The sequence below is a fragment of the Pungitius pungitius genome, chromosome 11 (genome assembly GCF_949316345.1).
Source record: "Pungitius pungitius chromosome 11, fPunPun2.1, whole genome shotgun sequence".
NCBI classification, from domain to species: domain Eukaryota; kingdom Metazoa; phylum Chordata; class Actinopteri; order Perciformes; family Gasterosteidae; genus Pungitius; species Pungitius pungitius.
The window spans coordinates 12,865,254-12,888,787 of NC_084910.1; the positions used below are offsets into that span (position 1 = coordinate 12,865,254).

Below are 23,534 nucleotides of genomic sequence, written 5' to 3' on the forward strand. Positions count from 1 at the left end.
ATGACTTGAGACTTGCTTGTGACTTGCCTAACAGTGACTTGATCCCACCTCTGGTAAGCGCAGTAGACAGGGATTGCTTAATGACCTGTATGTCATGGTGCCCCTGTCAGACCCCTCCCCCGCCAGCTCTGCTCCACTCTACTCCTGATTCCCACCAGCTGCAGTCAATCACCCTCGTCACCTCATCTCCTCTTAAGGAGCTGCAAAACCTCAAGCTGACGTCAGTTCGTTGTCCTTCAACGTTGACATGCCAGGTCCCAGCCAAGCGCCGTCTTGTCCTGCCTTACCCTCTAACTGAATCTAACCATTGTTCCCGTGCCTCAGGAAACCACTTCCGGAGTGACGCCAGTGGGGACCTCCTGCTAAGCAGTATTAGGAGGCCGGCAGCCTCTGTCGCTAACCGGGTTAACACCTCCAGCCACGCTGCCAACCATCCTCAAGTTCGGACCTCATCAAAGCCAAGTCCCTGTCTGCCACGTAGTAACAATAAACCTGTTCTCTCCTACAATTTGCCTGTCATTTCTCTGGGTTCCAGCGCCTGGGTTCGCTCTGCCTGAAAATCATGACACTGTATGAATAGGAGGAATGATTACTCCAGGCAAAACCTCTTTCAATGCAGGCGTATGAATATTGTTTCAAGGCATTTGAAGCGATCCTTCAATGATTACGCTTGGTTTGCTTTAATCCAAACCGTGGATAAAGCTGAGCCGGTTCATAACACCAAAAGTATGAAGCCAACTGTGTCCATACACTAATGGCTGTGTGGTGCGTTTGCAAGAATTGTCTGGCTTTGCTGTTGAGAAAGGTTTCCCGTGTCATTGACCAGTGTATCTGCATCCAATAATTAGAAATACACACAATGTGGTGTGATTGTCTGTTTAATTTCTTAATTAAATGAATGTTATGCAACCTTGGCCCTTTTACTGGTTAAAAAGAAGAAAAAAAGTGGCGCATGTGTAACGGATGTGTTCTGTGCATGCATGAAGTCAACCCTGCAGAAGACAATAAAACATAAATAGTGCCTTCTGGTGTTTATTTTGCACCTCAGCTTCCTTCAACAGCGTAACCGATCTGTCTAGCAAAATAATTATGACAAAAGGGGGAAAACCCACAACCCCAAGTAAACAAAATAAATAACCGAATGACAACAGTCATTAAAACAAAAAAAAACAAAAAAGACACGTACCTGCAGAAGACAATAAAACATAAATAGTGCCTTCTGGTGTTTATTTTGCACCTCAGCTTCCTAGAGGAGAAGATATGAGTCAGTGCCACCGGATGTAGCTAGTACAAATGGCGCCAAATTAAACAACCACCAAAAGTATATTTAACATCTAAAACAATGGCACTTCGTCAGCTGGATGTCGTAATATTAATAACGTAATGTTGCTCACAGTAATGGTCGCTGATACAATTACGTTTTTTATAAAGAACATAACAAAATAGTACGACATCATTTTCCCCACAACCTACCTTCAACAGCGTAACCGATCTGTGAAGGAAAAAAAGGACGGGACTACGGAAGCCCAGGAGGCGCAAAAGAGACGTAACGCAACTTCCGCCAAAACAGATCCAACTCATCGAAATAAAATTCACACACACACTAATAACTAATAACCAAAAAACAAGAGATGACACATTGAAAAAGACAACATGTATTTCTGTTACATTCACCCCCACTGAATTTTATCAAAGATGAGCACTCAATACTGATCGCATTCCAAAGAAAACATTTCAAATTTACAACTTACAAAGGGCCAACATCAACAAAACCATCAAAAATGTATCCCATAAGGATGAAGTGGTACGAGAGCAGAGTTTGTCTCTCAACCCAACAACTGGCAACAGGGTGCCTTGTACACCCCACAAGGCCCAAACACAAAGTGCAATGCAGTACAGACTCATAACGAAAAAAACAAAACAAGTAACAGTCTGTAACCTGGAGTTACAAACAGCCTCATGGCTACTCATGAACAACATCCTGCCTGGACATTGTCTGTATAAGCCTATTTACAGGGTTGATTAAACGCCCAAATCTCGACCTGACCGGGGCATTGAAACGACCACAGTGTTCAGGTGCGATCTGAACCACAGTATGCAAAGAGTCAGACGCATTATCTGTCTGTGTCATGGTATCAAGCGCAGCAGTCAAAGGACAAGAATCAGAAGTCGCAGACTGATCAGTGGGGTCGTCTTCAAGTGAGATAGTTGCGTTCTTGGGATCCGAAGCAACAGTTGTCGCATCAACAGTTCCCGCCTCAACCAGACTTGGCCCAGACAACTGAGTAATCCATTCAATGGTTCTGCTCTCCGAATCCACAGGCACTGCATCAGCAAGAGGGGCCTGTCCATCTCTCACCGTCTCAGGAGATCCACTGTCACTTTCAATGCCAAAGCTTTCATTAGCCACACTACGAGACTCACCCCCTCTCTCAGACAAAGCGTCTTCAGCCTCGTCACCATCATCTCCTGAAATGGAGGATCCTGTTCCAAGCAAGGATGAGGCCAGATCAGATATGTCACATGTATCTCCCACAGGAAGAAAATTGACCAGCATCAGCAGATTCCTGTGAATCACCTTCTCCCGTCCAGTGGTTGTATCACAGATTCTGTACGTGTGTGTCTCCGTATTCACATCTACCACAGTGTAGACGGTCGAGTCCCACCTGTCAGCGAGCTTCTTTTTACCCCTCTCCTTTCTGTTGGCCAAGAGCACCCTGTCACCGATCTTTATATTGGATCCCTTTACTTTCTTGTTATACAGCTGGGCGTGTCGATTCTGCTCTTTTGTAGCATGAACCTGAGCAATAACCATTGCTTCTTTGAGATCATTGGCGAGACACGCCACATACTTCTCATAACTCACCACAGACGAGTCATGAAGAACAGCACGAAAGAGGACATCAACAGGTAGACGAGGGATCCGGCCAAACATGAGGTAGAATGGGGAATAACCTGTCGTCTCATGTTCCGTGCAGTTGTACATGAACGTCAAAGTCTGCAAACGTCGTGGCCAGTCAGCCTTTTCTTCCGGGGGCAACGCTCGAATCATACCACCCAGGGTCCGATTGAAACGCTCCACACTCCCATTCCCCATTGGGTGATAAGGGGTCGTGTGTGATTTCTTGACACCAGAGATCCTGAGAAGCTCACTAATCAGCAGACTCTCAAAGTTAGCCCCTCGATCGCTATGGATACGTTCCGGGAATCCAAAAACACAGAAATACCGGTCCCATAGAACCCTGGCCACCTGTTTAGCTGTCTGGTCCTTACATGAAAATGCTTGAGCCATCCTCGTGAAATGATCAGTTATCACCAGAACGTCGACAGACCTGTTTTTTGAATCCTCAGCCGACCAAAAGTCAATGCAGACCAACTCCAGCGGTCGAGTTGTCATTATACTCTCCAGGGGGGCCCGCCCTTCAGGCTCGACTGTCTTGCTTACGATGCATCGCTGACAATGACGAACGTAGTCCCTTACGTCTCTGTCGAGGTTCGGCCAGAAAAACCTTTGTCTTGCCAAGTTGAGACTCCTGGACTGAGCTTGATGTCCAGCCCTATCATGGATCCCTTGCAGAACCTCAGTCTTCAGTGAGTCAGGAACAATGTATTGAAAACGCTTTGCTTTGGTCTTCTGATCTCTTGAAGTCCTGTACAGTACACCATCCTTCACAGTCAACCTATCCCAGTGTTTCAGGTACCTTGTGACCAGAACAGACTCTTTGAATCGTTCCCTTCTAGAAGGCCTCCGATGTCTCTCAACATAAGACAGAACACGAGAGAGGGTTCTGTCTCTTGACTGCATATCGCAGAGGTCCTTCACAGTGTAAGCAGGTAAGGCGTCTTGTCCAGGAAACAACTGAGGTAAGTGCTGCAACACCTCAACGGCACGAAATCTCGGGCCCTCATCCCATTCAATGTGTGACTGTAAGACAGCGGACACGTCCTCCTTGGCAACAGACTGAATGTGCATGCGCAGTGGGCTGCATCCAGACTGGCCATTGTCACTGAAAGGGGAGGGCTCCCGGTTATGACTGGATGACCGAAAAGCATTTTGGACAGAGAAACTCGACATGTCTTTGACTTCTGTGAGGAGGCCCGCATAAGGTTCAGCGAGCAGCCTATGACCAACACTCGCCTTGACAAACGGCACACGGCTCAGGGCATCAGCTACAATGTTCTGCGGCCCAGGAACATATTTGATATCAAAGTCATAACTCGCCAACTTGGCAACCCAACGTTGCTCACAACAGTCTAGCTTCGGCTTTGTCAGAATGTGCGTCAACGGGTTGTTATCTGTCCAGACAGTGAATTTGTGGCCTTTCAGCCAATGACTGAACTTTTCGCAGATCGACCACTTCAAGGCTAGAAACTCCAACCGATGAGCCGGGTAGTTCTTTTGAGACCGAGATAACGACTTGCTGGCAAAAGCGATAGGTCTGGCATTTGCCTCACCCTCCTGGATTTGGGACAGAACCGCACCAATGCCATCCAAGGACGCATCAGTGGACAGCATGAAGGGACGGTTAAAATCGGGGTGAGCTAAGACAACACTGTGGAGCAGTGAGACTTTCAGACTTTCAAAAGCCTGTCCCTGCTCAGATGTCCAATCAGCCGCATACAGCTTCCTGCTCAACAGTTTTTTTGGGGGGGTTTGTTTACCTCTCCTTTTTGCACCTTTCAGCAGGTCAAATAGCGGCTTGGCCATTGCGGAGTAACCAGGCATGAAGTGTTGATAGTAATTTATCATCCCTAAGAAGGACCGTATGCGTTTCGGGGACGGAGTCACACCATCAGACTCCATGAGGTCAGTGCTTACCATGTTAGTGATGCTCTCAATCTTGCTAGGGTCTGTTGAAACACCATGCTCATCAACAATGTGGCCAAGAAACTTTACAGACCTCCTGAGGAAAAAGCACTTCTTAGGGGATAACTTCAAGTTGTGTCGACACAGCTTCTTAAACACCATCTCCAAGCGCAGCAAGGCAGTCTCCTCATCAGGTGCAAACACCAGCAAGTCATCCAAGTAGCATAAAAGACTCAAATAGTTTTGGTCACCAAAAATGCTCGTCATCATGCGCATAAAGCTCCCGGGACTGTTGCAGAGACCCTGCGGCAGACGGTTGTACTCGTACAGACCCATGGGGGTGGTGAAGGCCGAGTACTTCCTGTCGTCTTCGTGAAGTGGCATATTGTAAAACCCGGAGGTCAGGTCCATTGTGCTAAAAAGGCAGTTCCCCCCCAGCGCTGCCAAGCAGTCTGCCTGGTGGGGAAGAGGATGAGCATCCTTCAGTGTCCTTTTATTCAACCAGCGAAAATCTGTACAGATGCGTAGATCCCCGTTCTTCTTCCACACAAGCACCAATGGTGAGGCGTATTCACTGGTTGACTTTCTGATGATCTCCTTTTCCTCCATCTCGCTTAGTACCAGGCGCAGCTTCTGGTACTGACCAGGGGGCACTCTCCTGTACGGGAGTCTGAACGGTCGGTTATCTGACAGGTGTATGCGATGTACAAAGTCTTTTGCCTCTCCACAATCAAGATGGTGGCGCGAAAAGATGTCCTCATACTGCATGACAAGATCAGCCATCTTCTTCTTACAGTTCACAGACACTTCGCACGACTCAATGTCAACAGCACTGAGCCCAATTGAACCCAGCTTTTCTTTGGCACAGCCTGTATCAGCAGTAGGAGGCGTGACTGATTGGGTGCAACCTGCCACCTCTGTCAGTTCAGTAACATCCATGTCCTCAAGCGCTGCACATGTAAAAACATCGGCTACCTTTGCATTTCGCCTCAAGAGCACAGGTCTGTCGGATGTATTGATGAGCTTCAGCGGAACCTGCCTGTCCCCCCAAAGTGTGGTTACAATCTTTGCGACCAGAACACCTCTGGGAGCCGAACGGGATGAAGTAGGCTCTGTCATGACGGTGCTTCCTGGAGAAATAGGAGTGTTCTTAGGTAGTTTTCCCCAGATGAGGTATTCACGGCCAGGCTCGAGACAGGTAGCTGAGTTACACCTGACTGTACCAACATTGTCAGGAACATGACTACCTCTCCATGGACTCAGACCTGAGAGCATAGACAGGAAAAGTTCAGTGTCTGTGTCTCTGTCTGGGCAAGGGCCAGACACTGTCCTCCAATAGGATTCACAGAATTTAGACTGATGTAGGATGTATTTTATAACATTCGTCCCTATTATTAACTCATCATACTGTCCCGGGACAACAAGTGTTGGGACAAACATCTTGCAGCCATACACTTCCATCTCCACACCAAAAGCGCACTTGGGCCTCACACGAAGTCCACCACATCCCACAAGAACTACATTGACATCAATCTGGTTTTGGTCAGTTATCACTCCAGCTTCTCTCAGTCTCATCTCAGCTGTTTCACTAATACTACACGCCATGGAGCCACTGTCCAACATGCCACCTACTGTAACTGTCCCACCCACTACCGCACGTGTGTAGAAAAGACTGTCACTACTACCAACTCTGTGAATATTCTGGAAAACAACAACTTCAGACTCATCACACGAGTCTCTCACAGATGTGTACACCGTTTCAGCATCAGACATGTCATCTGTTTGGGAGTTTGTTGTGTGACCTGTATTGCCTCCCTCCGAATACAAGTCGTCTAGTTTCCCTCTGCCTGGTATTGGGTTGAGTTTTTGGCAGGGCAGTTCAGTTTGGTGTGGCCAGGAGCGTGGCAGGAAAAACAAAGTCGGTCAGACATACAGTGTGAAATGGTGGTGTGGCTCGAGTCATTACAGACCTTACAAAATGCCTCTCGGGAACGCTTTTCACGGGAGACATGCTGCAACCGCCCACCAAGAGTTGGATGTAAAGTGTTGCGCGGCTGCATTCTCTCCATCATCTCCTGAAACATGTCAACCATACGGGTGAGAAGCCTCTCTTCCGACTGTGGGAGATTATTTCCATGACAGGACTCTCCTTGAACTGGGACTGATGATGGAGAAGGGCAATTAGGATGACACACTTGATGCTGAACTTGGAGAGGAGGAGGCAAGGGAGTCGCAGTAAGGCACTGCGCAGACACCACCATATCAGTCGGTGACGTACTAGGCTGCCCAGGGGTGACTGCAGTGATGTAGTTTTTCAGTTGTACAGTATCAGCGCCACCACCACGAGCCCTCAACTCACGCTGATAATCATCAATCCTTAACTGAACATCCCGCGAGGTCCATTCGTGAAGTGGTTTAAACTTTAGAGTGCAGGACAGTTCTGGATCAGGGCAGTGTTTGACAAACATGAGAGCCACTTCATTGTTCATGTTCTCCGTCCGCTTCCCTTGTCTGCGCAAGCCCTCAAGCGCAAGGTCAGCAGCTTTGTTTAATCTTATCCAGTAGTCAACTGGGTTTTCTCTATGCTGGGGCAGAGTAGCATAGAAGTCTGCAAGGGGAAGACATGAAGGAGCAGCACTGAAATACTGGAGGAGAACATTATATATCCGTTCAGGTTCCTGTTCGACGTCAAGCGCAAGATCACTGCGCAAGGCAATCTTCACCACATCTCTGGCTTTGCCCATTAAATGACACATTACTTCCTCTGCTTGGTCACAAACAGGAATCTGTCGTTTTCTGAGATGTGTTTTAGTCATGTCAATCCAGTCCTGGACTGGATATCTGTCGGTACTGTCCCCTCTGAATGTCTGAAGTCCTTTATCAGAGTTCACATGAACTGTCACATGTGGAGGACGGTCATGTTGATCGACATTACTGTGTGTGGTCTGGGAAGTAGCAGTCTGGTGCTCATTGGTCATGTTTACAACACCAGCTGACATTAACTTTTCGACAATGGACTCACCAATCTGGGCACCTAACTGCCCTACCATGGTAGTGAGATGATGTATGACATCAACATCACTGTCAGGAGTAGACGTAAGAGGACCCCCCGTTAACCCACCAACAGGAGTACAATTTGGGCTCTGACCTAACCCCGTGTCACGGCTATCAGGTGTTAGTTTAGGGTATCCCACATTCCTACTGCCAGCGATATGACTGAGCCAAACACCCCTGCCCTTTGGCAGACTTGGGCTAGCAAACTCATCCATATTTACGGCCGTTTATATCCAATAGATGCACTTGCGTTGTGTATTTAGAACCAAAACCCAACAAAAACGAAAGATAATAAGAATAAGGAGAGGGGTATATATATTGAATTATCAAAAGTGGATAAACAATTTGAAACACTATGTCCTAGTTCACAAAAAAAAAAAAAAACTTGATATGACCACAGAAGAGTGCAAAGGCAGATCAGGACATCAGCACAGCATCCACGGCGACGAGCATCAAGCTGATCTGATGATCCGGGTCACGGCACCAATGTAACGGATGTGTTCTGTGCATGCATGAAGTCAACCCTGCAGAAGACAATAAAACATAAATAGTGCCTTCTGGTGTTTATTTTGCACCTCAGCTTCCTTCAACAGCGTAACCGATCTGTCTAGCAAAATAATTATGACAAAAGGGGGAAAACCCACAACCCCAAGTAAACAAAATAAATAACCGAATGACAACAGTCATTAAAACAAAAAAAAACAAAAAAGACACGTACCTGCAGAAGACAATAAAACATAAATAGTGCCTTCTGGTGTTTATTTTGCACCTCAGCTTCCTAGAGGAGAAGATATGAGTCAGTGCCACCGGATGTAGCTAGTACAAATGGCGCCAAATTAAACAACCACCAAAAGTATATTTAACATCTAAAACAATGGCACTTCGTCAGCTGGATGTCGTAATATTAATAACGTAATGTTGCTCACAGTAATGGTCGCTGATACAATTACGTTTTTTATAAAGAACATAACAAAATAGTACGACATCATTTTCCCCACAACCTACCTTCAACAGCGTAACCGATCTGTGAAGGAAAAAAAGGACGGGACTACGGAAGCCCAGGAGGCGCAAAAGAGACGTAACGCAACTTCCGCCAAAACAGATCCAACTCATCGAAATAAAATTCACACACACACTAATAACTAATAACCAAAAAACAAGAGATGACACATTGAAAAAGACAACATGTATTTCTGTTACACATGCGCAGTAGGATCTTCCGGCCTCAGCCGGTGTTGTGAGACAACGCAGCTTCAGTGGGTCAAAGGTAAACACGGTCTGCAGACAGCAGCACGCATAACTTCACTTGTGTGGACGCAGGGACATCAAGTCAACACCATCATTTATCAGGTCAGTATCGTTCAGCATCGTGTAGAAGAAGCGAGGAGTTTTTACATGACGTATTTGCACTATTTAACGTATTGTTAAGTTGCACGTCCGACATTGTTGTTGACAGTAACAGAGAGTAACGTTCTCCACTTCGCTCTCACGCTGATCCTCTTGCCTTAAAAAAACGTATTTTCATCAAGTTAAAGCTCTAAAAAATGCTGATTTAAACAATAGAACTATAGCCTACAGTCTACATAGGCTTCTGGATAAATAATAGTAACTGTGGATGTAAATGAGACGCGGGCTGTTGTCACAGTGATTGTTTGTACTTGAACACCTCACAGTAATTATTGAAGCTGTTTCCAAAGATAAGTCTTGCTTTGCAAAGTAAATAGTTCCACATAAACTAGAATGACAGCTCTTTAGTTCTGATTACCCTGTATGTAAAATCTCCAACATTTGAGTCAGGCAAAGATTGTCACACATGTTTATTTTTTGTATTCAGTCTTAATTCCTTCCAGGAAGAAGAAATGGATAATGTTGCATCAGAGTCTCTGGTGGAGCGGACCTTTCAGTACCAAAGCAGCATGCCGCCCTTGCCTGTCCCGTCCCTAGAGATGAGCCTCTCAAAGTACCTGAATGCAGGTAGGATCGCAGCTTTGAACAACCCCATGAGTCCCAAGTTCTGTTTACAATATCCAAACTTCAAATTTTGACCAAAACCACAGCTGTAAACCACTATTTAGGATATTCCACCTCTGCAATGAGCCCGTGCAAGATGAAACACAGGAAAGTCAACATGCTCCCTGCTGTTACTGCTATTTGCATTAAAGATACATGTTGTTCTGTGAGAAGTGTTATTCTGTCATTTGATCCTTGAGCCGTTATCTTTGAGCCTGAACAAAGTTCCTTTGCACCATTGTTCAAACAAGAGAATGCCCCCAAGGAATTTAAATAGGTCACTGATTCCTAAATATTTAAATAGGACACACACGTTTTAATTCCAGGCTCGTATGTTCAGTATGTTGTGTGTTTCATTTTGGTTGTATACGTGAGCATTTTGTACCTTTAGTGCCAGCAGAATTAAAATCAACAGCTTTCTCATCACAAGAGGCTGAAACTGACTCGTTTCCATTGACATGTTTTCCATCAGTTCGACCCTTTGCATGTGAGGACGAGTTTAAGGCTACAGTGGACATAGTGAGGAAATTTCAAGAGGGAGTTGGCAAAGAGCTGCACCACAAACTACTGCAAAGAGCCAAGACAAAGAAGAACTGGGTGTGTAATTGAGTGCTGAATGCATTGTTTTGGAGTTACAGATGACCTCCTCAATCATGGATGTTTTACTTATGTTATTTTTTTATTTTTTTTATCCTTCAGCTGGAAGAGTGGTGGTTAGATGCTGCGTATCTGGAGGTCCGCATCCCCGCTCAGCTGAACGTGAACTTTGGCGGCCCGGCGCCTTACCTGGAGCACTGCTGGCCCCCGGAAGAGGGAACTCAACTGCAGAGGGCCAGTATCAGCACATGGCATACACTGCAGTACTGGGACCTGATCCGCACGTATGACACATTTTGTGTGTTTAGAGGTTCTTCTCTTTCTTTACTTAAAGTTAGTTATATATCTAATGTGCTCTTTTTGTCCTTGTCCTCCGTATTTTAGGGAAAGACTCCCTCCCCAAAAATCGGGCAAAATCGTATTAGATATGGACCAGTTCAGAATGTTGTTCAGCACCTGCAAAGTACCTGGAGTAAAGAAGGACTCCATTCGTAACTACTTCAGGACAGGTAGAACAATCTTATCTCTTACTTTCGCACCCCTCATCCTCGGCTTACAAGTCACCGTTGTGTACAATGTACATTTTCTGCTGTGCCGCAGAGCGCGAAGGTCCATGCCCCTCCCATTTGATAGTGATGTGTCGTGGAAGGATCTTCACATTTGACGCAGTCTGTGATGGACAAATTCTCACCCCTCCAGAACTACTGAGGTAGTGATGTACACGCACCACTCAAGCTTCATGTTTAAGGCTTCAGTGCTTTCTATTTTGCTAACAGCTCTCCTTGCCTCCCTCACACTGCCAAATAATAAATCCTTGGTTCCAGGGCATCTTCAGCCTTGTTGGTTGCTTCAAACTGTGCCACACAAACGAGAGCGGCAATTTACACATCACACTACTTGATGAAAGACCTCTGTTTATAATACACTTGTATAAGTCATCTATCATGAGGGCAAATGTGTGTTTTCCATTTGGATAAATTAATGCTATTAGTCAAAATGTTACATAGATATATAATACACATTTATGTTGCTTTTAAATGACTTTCTTTGTGGTGTTAAACGGATGTTACCGAATACTTTATGACACTCAGGAATCCTGCAGAAACTGTGTAATTGTGAGCTTGAGCCCAGTGTTGTCTCATTTGTCATTTCCTTTCGTGTGTGTGTGTGTGTGTGTGGACCTATGTAGGCAGCTAAGCTATGTGAAAGAGTGCTGTGAGGGAGAGCCAGAGGGAGACGGAGTGGCTGCTCTCACCTCAGAGGAGAGGACTCGTTGGGCGCTGGTAAGTTGGGGGACTTTTGTCTATCTTGGTAGAAAACTTCTGAAGCCCATGGATTACATTTGGGAAGGAAATTCTCATAATACAAAAGCATTTTTGAAGATCATCCCTGTCACCAATTACTCTGCAGGCAAGGGAGCATCTAACAAGCATTGACCCACAACACAATAACACAATCCTGGAGACCATCCAGAGCAGCCTGTTTGTCATTTCTCTGGATGAAACAACAACGTACTCCACTCCAGAGAACTACACAAGTGTAAGCGCTGCACAGGGTTTGACAACTAAAGATTTCATAACAATGTTCACCATTTTCTAAACGAAGAGAGTTAGATGTGTTCTTGTCTGACTTCTGATCACAGTTGACCATGGAAGCTCTCACAGGAAATCCCACCATCCGCTGGGGCGACAAATCGTACAATTCAGTCTCGTTCGCAGATGGCACGTTTGGAACCACCTGTGATGTGAGTTTCTGTGTGTGTGTGTGTGTGTGTGTGTGTGTCTGTGTGTGTGTGTGCGCAAGGTTAAAGGATTTTTACCACACTGTTAAATCCAATGGTCCAAAATCAAATAATTTTTAATAATATTTGGAAATAATATCTTATTGTTTTGCAGCATGCACCATATGATGGCATGGTAATGGTTTCTATGTGTTGGTATCTGGACCAGCAAATCAAAGACACAGAAGGCAAATGGAGGGTAAACATAGACTCAAATTCATTCTCTACATGTAAATAGTTCATCCATCACACAATGATGTCTATGCTTTGTAGGGCTCAGGCACAGTGAGACCCATACCCCACCCCGAAGAGATGGTGTTCACGGTCGACGAGAAGGTCCACAGCGACATTCGTCACGCTAAACGGCAATACTACGAGTCGGTGAGACCCTTTTAAACACCAATGCACAGTAACACAACAAGCCAGGTGCAGAATAACTTGTCTATAGTCACAGTTGTGTGGGTTACACTCTGTCGCTGGCTTTATAGACACAGGACCTGCAGGTTGTGTGTTACGCCTTCACAGCATTTGGAAAAGCAGCCATCAAACAAAAGAATTTGCATCCAGACACCTTTGTTCAACTCGCTATGCAGTTGGCCTACCAGAAAATGCACAAAAGGTACGGACTAGTTTCAAACCTGGCCATGCATTTACTGATTTTTAAAGCCTGAGGGGAAAAGCCCAAACTCTCTCTTCTTGCCCCCCACAGGCCAGGAAGCTGCTATGAGACAGCAATGACTCGCAAGTTCTACCACGGCAGGACAGAGACAATGCGGCCCTGCACCCAGGAGGCTGTGGACTGGTGTAAGGCCATGATGGACAATACATGTGACGTGAGTGAGTGAGTGAGTGAGTGAGTGAGTGAGTGAGAGAGAGAGAGAATCTGTAGCAGAATCCCACACAGCATATGGAGGAAGCAGTCTCTGCTTTAAAAAAAAAACATATCACAATAAATATTCTTCCAGGTTGATGCAAAGAGGAAAGCCATGAGGCTGGCCTTCATTAAACACAACAAACTGATGTCTGAAGCCCAGGAAGGAAAAGGTTAGTTCACTCTGCAAACATGTACACATGAGTGTTCAAGAGTTAAACAATCCTGTGCTCAGACTTCTGTTTCATTGGGGTGTAAATCAATGTCATTTTGTCACATCGTGGCCAGGTTTTGACAGGCATCTTCTCGGTCTGTATCTGACTGCCAAAGAGGAGGGACAAGCCACTCCAGAACTCTTCCTGGACCCCCTCTATGCAAAGAGGTACCGGCTGTGAAGGTCATCTGCTTTTTGACACAGTGTGTCTGCACCGGGGTCTGCACTGGTTGTAGCGTTGTGTCCGTTGGTATCAAACATGCTTTTAGTAGATTTTTAAAAAATTATACAGGTGCATCTATTGTGAAATACATGGTCGATTTAGTATGGAAATCCTTTTACTTATGTATACTATTGTTGGCCTGATGCTGAGTACTGGATGTGTAGAAGGGACTTCCATCTATCTAACTAATGTATTGTCTCAATATCTGTTGATCCCTCTTATCATTAATTTGTAACCGAGTTGTGTATTTTTTTGCAGTGGTGGTGGTGGTAACTTTGTGCTGTCGTCCAGTCTGGTGGGCTACACCACCGTGTTGGGGGCCACGGCTCCCATGGTGCACCGTGGCTACGGCTTCTTTTATCGTATTCGAGATGACAGGTGAGCAGACAAGACAAAAGCAAGTTTTCTAACTACCGTAAATCCTCAAATAGTGGCCGGGGCTTTTATTTACATAGGCTGCACAGCACACCGGCCTGTATTTGGGGCAGGCCTTTATTTCTTACCGGTATCTTCTGTTATAGAATTGTATTATTTAAATAAAATAATGGGCATAATTACAGTAGGCTTATATCATTCATTGCATATGCATTCAGCACTTCCTGCAACCATTTACCAATAGGCTGCCGGTAGAATGAAACCGGTAGACCTAGAGCTAATCAACTTTCTGGAGACTAACCATAGTGTCAGTCTTAAGATACATCGTTATTTGCAGATATTTTCCAATGTTCTCAATTACAATCAACCCCCGGCCTGTATTTGGAGCCCGGCCTTTATTTGTCCGTATCGACCAATCCCCGGCTACTATCTGAAGCCCGGCCACTAATGAAATCCCGGTCTTTATTTGAGGATTTACGGTAATTACATTTAAAAAAAAATGGAAACCACACAAAATGACACACAAGAAGTGCTTTGTTTTTTTACAGCGCTGCATTGGACCTATGAGCCTCGATGCCACATTTTTAAGAGCTATATCTATCTGATATGAATGGCTAGTATTTTATTTTTATCTGCCAAAGTTTATTGCTGCATTTTGATCAGATCACGGGTGCTGCCGTCAATTGATCGTTTGTTGATGTTTGTTTTCCAAAAAGATTGATTGGTGGTTTCTGTAATGGCAGAAAGTCAAACAGATAGCACATTGATATAGACTTTGTGCATGTACTCACACACAGAAGCTCACTGTAGCGGCCAGCTCAATTCAGTTAAATTGATACAAAGCCCGTAAACTAATGTATATTACATCATGTGGAACCAGCCAAAACAATTCTCGCTTGTTACTGTTGACATCACTGTAACTTCCCTGCAGTCATGTCCACTCTGTCTTTTTCCCTCCAGGATCGTAATCTCCATCTCAGCGTGGAAATCTTGCCGTGAGACAGATTCTGCGTCATTATTTAACAGCTTCTGTAGCTCCTTGCATGAGATGTTCCACTTGGCCACCACATCTCAGCTATAAGTACTCACAAAATAATGCACACGGGACTTTCGACAACCAGCGAGAGTCGTGTTTGTTCTCAGTAAAGATCAATGCAAAGGTACACAATTTGTGCGGCAAGTGAAGCCACCAGCTTTGGCATTATTACGCATCTATTCCCTTTATTAAATAGTGGTGAATAAGACAACTTGGGGTAAATTATTTTTCTGAGTTCATACTTTATAACTAAATAGTATTCATTTTAAATTGTTGCCTTTTAATAATTTACATTAAGTTGATGCTGACACTCGAGTGAGTAAAAATTTAACTGACACATTCTTACGGTGGACAATGAAGAAAAAAAAACGTTGATTGTTGTTGGCATTTGATGTTTCTGATATGATGATAGCACTTACGTTACTCTGTGACTCTGTACATTAAATTTTCTATATAAATTATTTGAATTTGAAGGTAACCCATGCAGTGTTGAGACTGCAGGGCACCTGTTGGTGGGAACTGTTTCAGGATCCATTGAATAAAGTCAGCTCACACTGGCTGGCGTCGCCAGGAAGTAACGTTCCTACTGTATTTTGATCATTTACACCGATTGAAATTGATGCTTTAAAATCCAGTTTAAATTCATCCTTTAGAAAAGGAATTGTCGTGTATTTGTTAGGGACCCGATCTGCATATCTGTTGTTTTTTTTGCCCTGTCTGTGTTTTTGTTCTATTTTGTCAATCTAGTTTCCACCTCTGTGCCCCGCCCCTCTCTTGTGACCTCAGCTGTGGCTCATTGCAGAAATCACCTGTGGCGGTTATAAAGGCTTCAGTGTTCCCAGGCCCGTCGTCACTTTGTCCCAGTTCCCACGCTGGTCTCAGGTGCGGGTTCATATCAAGCAGAGTTTGTTCACCTGTTTGCACGTGTTTGGGTCCTACAGTACCAGAACTACGGAGTACACGTTTGTACGAGACTTTTGATTATGGTGTTGGACCTCAGGTTTCCACACCAGAACCCTGCCCCATCCCCTCGGACTGTAAGACGTCGGTGGAGTTGCCCTCCTGACTTCTGTTTTATATTTATATATATATATATATATATATATATTTTCTCTTTCAGGAATGTCCAAGGACGATGCCGAGTCAGCCTACGTTACACTTGCGAAGGAAGTCGTCAGCAAATATGGCATATAAGCCTCGCAATAAATGGGAGAATTAATGGAAAAATGACTAAATGTCTACTAACTCAATAACTTAAATGTCCTTAGCTTTACAAGTATCCTTCAGCGTTCAGAGGCAATAATTAAATAGGATAAAGTTGAATATAAAAGTGGCTGTGATTTTTTTTAATCAAAGATTATTAATTGAATAAGTGACGTGCATCCTAGGACTAAAATATAAAATCGTTCTAATTGCTAATCATCTCATTTATGTAGTTGATTCTTGCAATCTCCATTTGCACAGCAATATATTGTATACACATGCACTGTGATATGCAGCTGGATTACTGTACAGGACAGACTGTCTAACATCAAAATAAAAACTCTGAAAAATGTTTTTGTTTTGTGGGTATTTATAACATAATACAATTCAACAGCAACACAAACCACATCTTTCACATTACATCTCTCCGTAACAGTAACTAAGAAGGATCATTACAACCTGAATGAAGGTATGGTTTTTTGTAGGATTGTAATATTAGACCACATGATCTGTTAGCTAATGGTCCCTAATAAACTGGCAGCTCAGTGTACTTTTGCTTAGACGTCCGTAGACATCGTTCCACATTGTGCACTGTAAGCGCAGTAGAATGGGATTGCTTAATGACCTGTATAAATAGGAGGAATGAAGGATTACGCTTGGTTTGCTTTAATCCAAACCGTGGATAAAGCTGAGCCGGTTCATAACACCAAAAGTATGAAGTGTCCATACACTAATGGCTGTGTGGTGCGTTTGCAAGAATTGTCTGGCTTTGTTGTTGAGAAAGGTTTCCCTTGTCATTGACCAGTGTATCTGCATCCAATAATTAGAAATACACAAAATGTGGTGTGATTGTCTGTTTAATTTGTTTATTAAATGAATGTTATGCAACCTTGGCCCTTTTACTGGTTAAAAAGAAAAAAAGTGGCGCATGCGCAGTAGGATCTTCCGGCCTCAGCCGGTGTTGTGAGACAACGCAGCTTCAGTGGGTCAAAGGTAAACACGGTCTGCAGACAGCAGCACGCATAACTTCACTTGTGTGGACGCAGGGACATCAAGTCAACACCATCATTTATAAGGTCAGTATCGTTCAGCATCGTGTCGAAGAAGCGAGGAGTTTTTACATGACGTATTTGCACTATTTAACGTATTGTTAAGTTGCACGTCCGACATTGTTGTTGACAGTAACAGAGAGTAACGTTCTCCACTTCGCTCTCACGCTGATCCTGTTGCTTAAAAAAACGTATTTTCATCAAGTTGAAGCTCTAAAAAATGCTGATTTAAACAATGGAACTATAGCATACAGTCTACATAGGCTTCTGGATAAATTATAGTAACTGTGGATGCAAAATGAGACGCGGGCTGTTGTCACAGTGATTGTTTGTACTTGAACACCTCACAGTAATTATTGAAGCTGTTTCCAAAGATAAGTCTTGCTTTGCAAAGTAAATAGTTCCACATAAACTAGAATGACAGCTCTTTAGTTCTGATTACCCTGTATGTAAAATCTCCAACATTTGAGTCAGGCAAAGATTGTCACACATATTTATTTTTTGTATTCAGTCTTAATTCCTTCCAGGAAGAAGAAATGGATAATGTTGCATCAGAGTCTCTGGTGGAGCGGACCTTTCAGTACCAAAGCAGCATGCCGCCCTTGCCTGTCCCGTCCCTAGAGATGAGCCTCTCAAAGTACCTGAATGCAGGTAGGATCGCAGCTTTGAACAACCCCATGTTACAATATCCAAACTTCAAATTTTGACCAAAACAAAAGCTGTAAACCACTATTTAGGATATTCCACCTCTGCAATGAGCCCTGTGCAAGATGAAACACAGGAAAGTCAACATGCTCCCTGCTGTTACTGCTATTTGCATTAAAGATACATGTTGTTCTGTGAGAAGTGTTATTCTGTCATTTGACCCTTGAGCCGTTATCGTTGAGCCTGAACAAAGTTCCTTTGCACCATTGTTCAAACAAGAGAATGCCCCCAAGGAATTTAAATAGGTCACTGATTCCTAAATATTAAATTGGACACAAAAGTTTTAATTCCAGGCTCGTATGTTCAGTATGTTGTGTGTTTCATTTTGGTTGTATACGTGAGCATTTTGTACCTTTTATGCCAGCAGAATTAAAATCAACAGCTTTCTCATCACAAGAGGCTGAAACTGACTCGTTTCCATTGACATGTTTTCCATCAGTTCGACCCTTTGCATGTGAGGACGAGTTTAAGGCTACAGAGGACATAGTGAGGAAATTTCAAGAGGGAGTTGGCAAAGAGCTGCACCACAAACTACTGCAAAGAGCCAAGACAAAGAAGAACTGGGTGTGTAATGGCGTGCTGAATGCATTGTTTTGGAGTTGCAGATGACCTCCTCAGTCATGGATGTTTTACTTATGTGAGTTATTTTTTTTTATCCTTCAGCTGGAAGAGTGGTGGTTAGATGCTGCGTATCTGGAGGTCCGCATCCCCTCTCAGCTGAACGTGAACTTTGGCGGCCCGGCGCCTTACCTGGAGCACTGCTGGCCCCCGGAAGAGGGAACTCAACTGCAGAGGGCCAGTATCAGCACATGGCATACACTGCAGTACTGGGACCTGATCCGCACGTATGACACATTTTGTGTGTTTAGAGGTTCTTCTCTTTCTTTACTTAAAGTTAGTTATATATCTAATGTGCTCTTTTTGTCCTTGTCCTCCGTATTTTAGGGAAAGACTCCCTCCCCAAAAATCGGGCAAAATAGTATTAGATATGGACCAGTTCAGAATGTTGTTCAGCACCTGCAAAGTACCTGGAGTAAAGAAGGACTCCATTCGTAACTACTTCAGGACAGGTAGAACAATCTTATCTCTTACTTTCGGACCCCTCATCCTCGGCTTACAAGTCACCGTTGTGTACAATGTACATTTTCTGCTGTGCCGCAGAGCGCGAAGGTCCATGCCCCTCCCATTTGATAGTGATGTGTCGTGGAAGGATCTTCACATTTGACGCAGTCTGTGATGGACAAATTCTCACCCCTCCAGAACTACTGAGGTAGTGATGTACACGCACCACTCAAGCTTCATGTTTAAGGCTTCAGTGCTTTCTATTTTGCTAACAGCTCTCCTTGCCTCCCTCACACTGCCAAATAATAAATCCTTGGTTCCAGGGCATCTTCAGCCTTGTTGGTTGCTTCAAACTGTGCCACACAAACGAGAGCGGCAATTTACACATCACACTACTTGATGAAAGACCTCTGTTTATAATACACATGTATTTGTCATCCATCATGATGGCAAATGTGTGCTCTCCATTTGGATAACATTACTCATGAATACTCATGGCTTAGCTTAACATAGTCTTAAGCTGTCCTATTATATACAAAGTAATCAAGTAGCAATTTAAAAGAAATACACCTGTTGAGGCACCACACGATTGTACTGAGAGAAATAACCCACAAATGGCTACAAAAAAAAATGATTACAAAAATAACGTAGTCCTTTCCACAGCTTCTCTATGTCCGGGTTGCATTCCTTAAATTAATGCTATTAGTCAAAATAGATATATAATACACATTTATGTTGCTTTTAAATGACTTTCTTTGTGGTGTTAAACGGATGTTACCGAATACTTTATGACACTCAGGAATCCTGCAGAAACTGTAATTGTGAACTTGAGCCCAGCGTTGTCTCATTTGTCATTTCCTTTCGTGTGTGTGTGTGTGTGTGTGTATGGACCTATGTAGGCAGCTAAGCTATGTGAAAGAGTGCTGTGAGGGAGAGCCAGAGGGAGACGGAGTGGCTGCTCTCACCTCAGAGGAGAGGACTCGTTGGGCGCTGGTAAGTTGGGGGACTTTTGTTTATCTTGGTAGATAACTTCTGAAGCCCATGGATTACATTTGGGAAGGAAATTCTCATAATACAAAAGCATTTTTGTAGATCATCCCTGTCACCAATTACTCTGCAGGCAAGGGAGCATCTAATAAGCATTGACCCACAACACAATAACACAATCCTGGAGACCATCCAGAGCAGCCTGTTTGTCATTTCTCTGGATGAAACAACAACGTACTCCACTCCAGAGAACTACACAAGTGTAAGCGCTGCACAGGGTTTGAAAACTAAAGATTTCATAACAATGTTCACCATTTTCTAAACGAAGAGAGTTACATGTGTTCCTGTCTGACTTCTGATCACAGTTGACCATGGAAGCTCTGACAGGAAATCCCACCATTCGCTGGGGTGACAAATCGTACAATTCACTCTCGTTCGCAGATGGCACGTTTGGATCCACCTGTGATGTGAGTTTGCGCACACACACACACACAGACACACACACACGTGTGTGTGTCTGTGTGTGTGTGTGTGCGCAAGGTTAAAGGAGTTTTGCCCCACTGTTAAATCCAATATGACACGTTTTTAAGATCAAGAAAGTTCTCGTCCAAAATCAAATAATTCTTAATAATATTAGGAAATAATATCTTATTGTTTTGCAGCATGCACCATATGATGCCATGGTACTGGTTTCTATGTGTTGGTATCTGGACCAGCAAATCAAAGACACAGAAGGCAAATGGAGGGTAAACATAGACTCAAATTCATTCTCTACATGTAAATAGTTCATCCATCACACAATGATGTCTATGCTTTGTAGGGCTCAGGCACAGTGAGACCCATACCCCACCCCGAAGAGATGGTGTTCACGGTCGACGAGAAGGTCCACAGCGACATTCGTCACGCTAAACGGCAATACTACGAGTCGGTGAGACCCTTTTAAACACCAATTACAAAGTAACACAACAAGCCAGATGCAGAATAACTTGTCTATAGTCACAGTTGTGTGGGTTACACTCTGTCGCTGGCTTTATAGACACAGGACCTGCAGGTTGTGTGTTACGCCTTCACAGCATTTGGAAAAGCAGCCATCAAACAAAAGAATTTGCATCCAGACACCTTTGTTCAACTCGCTATGCAGTTGGCCTACCAGAAAATGCACAAAAGGTACGGACTAGTTTCAAACCTGGCCATGCATTTACTGATTTTTAAAGCCTGAGGTGAAAAGCCCAAACTCTCTCTTCTTGCCCCCCACAGGCCAGGAAGCTGCTATGAGACAGCAATGACTCGCAAGTTCTACCACGGCAGGACAGAGACAATGCGGCCCTGCACCCAGGAGGCTGTGGACTGGTGTAAAGCCATGATGGACAATACATGTGACGTGAGTGAGTGAGTGAGTGAGTGAGTGAGAGAATCTGTAGCAGAATCCCACACAGCATATGGAGGAAGCAGTCTCTGCTTTAAAAAAAAAACATATTACAATAAATATTCTTCCAGGTTGATGCAAAGAGGAAAGCCATGAGGCTGGCCTTCATTAAACACAACAAACTGATGGCTGAAGCCCAGGAAGGAAAAGGTTAGTTCACTCTGCAAACATGTACACATGAGTGTTCAAGAGTTAAACAATCCTGTGCTCAGACTTCTGTTTCATTGGGGTGTAAATCAATGTCATTTTGTCACATCGTGGCCAGGTTTTGACAGGCATCTTCTCGGTCTGTATCTGACTGCCAAAGAGGAGGGACAAGCCACTCCAGAACTCTTCCTGGACCCCCTCTATGCAAAGAGGTACTGGCTGTAAAGGTCATCTGCTTTTTGACACAGTGTGTCTGCACCGGGGTCTGCACTGGTTGTAGCGTTGTGTCCGTTGGTATCAAACATGCTTTTAGTAGAACTTTTAAGAATCATTCATTTGTAACCGAGTTGTGTATTTTTTTGCAGTGGTGGTGGTGGTAACTTTGTGCTGTCGTCCAGTCTGGTGGGCTACACCACCGTGTTGGGGGCCGTGGCTCCCATGGTGCACCGTGGCTACGGCTTCTTTTATCGTATTCGAGATGACAGGTGAGCAGACAAGACAAAAGCAAGTTTTCTAATTTTCTAACTGCATTTAAAAAAAAAATTACAAACCACACAAAATGACACACGAGAAGTGCTTTGTTTTCAGATCACGGGCGCTGCCGTCAATTGATCGTTTTTTTTATGTTTGTTTTCCAAAAAGATTGATTGGTGGTTTCTGTAATGGCAGAAAGTCAAACAGATAGCACATTGATATAGACTTTGTGCATGTACTCACACACAGAAGCTCACTGTAGCGGCCAGCTCAATTCAGTTAAATTGATACAAAGCCCATAAATTAATGTATATTACATCATGTGGAACCAGCCAAAACATTTCTTGCTTATTACTGTTGACATCACTGTAACTTCCCTGCAGTCATGTCCACTCTGTCTTTTTCCCTCCAGGATCGTAATCTCCATCTCAGCGTGGAAATCTTGCCGTGAGACCGATGCTGCGTCATTATTTAACAGCTTCTGTAGCTCCTTGCATGAGATGTTCCACTTGGCCACCACATCTCAGCTATAAGTACTCACAAAATAATGCACACGGGACTTTCGACAACCAGCGAGAGTCGTGTTTGTTCTCAGCAAAGATCAATGCAAAGGTACACAATTTGTGCGGCAAGTGAAGCCACCAGCTTTGGCATTATTACGCATCTATTCCCTTTATTGAATAGTGGTGAATAAGACAACTTGGGGTAAATTATTTTAAGTTGATGCTGACACTCAAGTGAGTACAAATTTAACTGACACATTCTTACGGTGGACAATGAAGAAAAAACGTTGATTGTTGTCTGCATTTGATTTTTCTGATATGATGATAGCACTTATGTTACTCTGTGAATCTGTACATTACATTTTCTGTATAAATTTGAAAAGAAATTTGAATTTGAAGGTAACCCATGCAGTGTTGAGACTGCAGGGACCTGCTGTATTTTGATAATTTCCACTGTTTGAAATTGTTTGAAATTCATCCTTTTGAAAAGTTATTGTGTAGAGATTTCACCCTCCAATAATTATTGGCTTCATTCCTACACACATTTTTAGTTGTAGTTTTTGTCTTTTGCACATGAAAGTCCTTTACGTCTGTACGTCCGCCACATAAAACAACCATGTGACCATGTTTCTGCCCCACTCTGAACCAGCATTTCCTCAACTAGTGCAGGTGGAGACAGATGATGCTTAAACTATTAAGCTCTGGATACGATAGCTAATCTTCCAATCTGTTGAGGTGTGCCACATTTCTAACTTCTGTACATCAGAGAAAGTGTCGGTTTGTTGATGAATACCTTTTATTCAGTCAGTGCACCTTTCTTTTATTTGTGTTGTGTGTCTGTGTGAAAGACTGCTGAATGTTCACATGGCTTTATACCAAGATGACTGCTGTAATCATAAATTAACCTTAAAAACTGTGACTCTGTTCCCTCTGCACATAAAATCTTGGAAATTGAGTGATTATGTGAATAAAATAGTATTTTCTTGAAACACCTCAAAGAAATCAATATCT

At 43.8% G+C, this 23,534-nt stretch overlaps 2 protein-coding genes and 1 long non-coding RNA gene across 5 annotated transcripts; 2 read left to right on the top strand and 1 right to left on the bottom strand.

The window, feature by feature from the left end:
- Positions 1–1,016: 1,016 nt before the first annotated feature.
- On the bottom strand, positions 1,017–8,674 carry LOC134132848 (uncharacterized). The gene is made up of 2 exons (XR_009957043.1): positions 8,247–8,674; positions 1,017–1,052 (listed from the first exon to the last, which is right to left on the bottom strand). It is a non-coding gene; the product is annotated as an uncharacterized LOC134132848 (long non-coding RNA).
- A 365-nt stretch (positions 8,675–9,039) lies between these two features.
- Positions 9,040–16,522, top strand: LOC119197978 (peroxisomal carnitine O-octanoyltransferase-like). 2 transcript variants are annotated; one of them, XM_062565277.1, is made up of 18 exons: positions 9,040–9,211; positions 9,712–9,835; positions 10,344–10,468; positions 10,571–10,752; positions 10,853–10,977; positions 11,069–11,177; positions 11,658–11,751; positions 11,879–12,007; positions 12,111–12,212; positions 12,364–12,447; positions 12,522–12,629; positions 12,737–12,867; positions 12,958–13,081; positions 13,214–13,292; positions 13,408–13,501; positions 13,815–13,934; positions 14,892–15,849; positions 16,088–16,522. In XM_062565277.1, exons 1-17 carry the CDS (start codon positions 9,047–9,049, stop codon positions 15,010–15,012), a joined length of 2,016 nt encoding a protein of 671 aa, XP_062421261.1. In that variant the 5' UTR covers positions 9,040–9,046; the 3' UTR covers positions 15,013–15,849; positions 16,088–16,522. The 2 variants fall into 2 exon arrangements, with proteins under 2 accessions (XP_062421261.1, XP_037310627.2); XM_037454730.2 differs by lacking the exon at positions 16,088–16,522 and having other exon boundaries at positions 9,108–9,211; positions 9,696–9,835; positions 14,892–15,541.
- Positions 16,523–17,115: 593 nt separating this feature from the next.
- On the top strand, positions 17,116–23,514 carry crot (carnitine O-octanoyltransferase). Of its 2 annotated transcripts, none has more exons than XM_037454728.2 (17): positions 17,116–17,246; positions 17,731–17,870; positions 18,364–18,488; positions 18,588–18,769; positions 18,870–18,994; positions 19,086–19,194; positions 19,886–19,979; positions 20,107–20,235; positions 20,339–20,440; positions 20,636–20,719; positions 20,794–20,901; positions 21,010–21,140; positions 21,231–21,354; positions 21,471–21,549; positions 21,665–21,758; positions 21,912–22,031; positions 22,433–23,514. In XM_037454728.2, the coding sequence occupies exons 2-17, from the start codon at positions 17,756–17,758 to the stop codon at positions 22,551–22,553; spliced, it is 1,842 nt and encodes a 613-aa protein (XP_037310625.2). In that variant the 5' UTR covers positions 17,116–17,246; positions 17,731–17,755; the 3' UTR covers positions 22,554–23,514. The 2 variants fall into 2 exon arrangements, with proteins under 2 accessions (XP_037310625.2, XP_037310626.2); XM_037454729.2 differs by having other exon boundaries at positions 17,747–17,870.
- Positions 23,515–23,534: the final 20 nt, after the last annotated feature.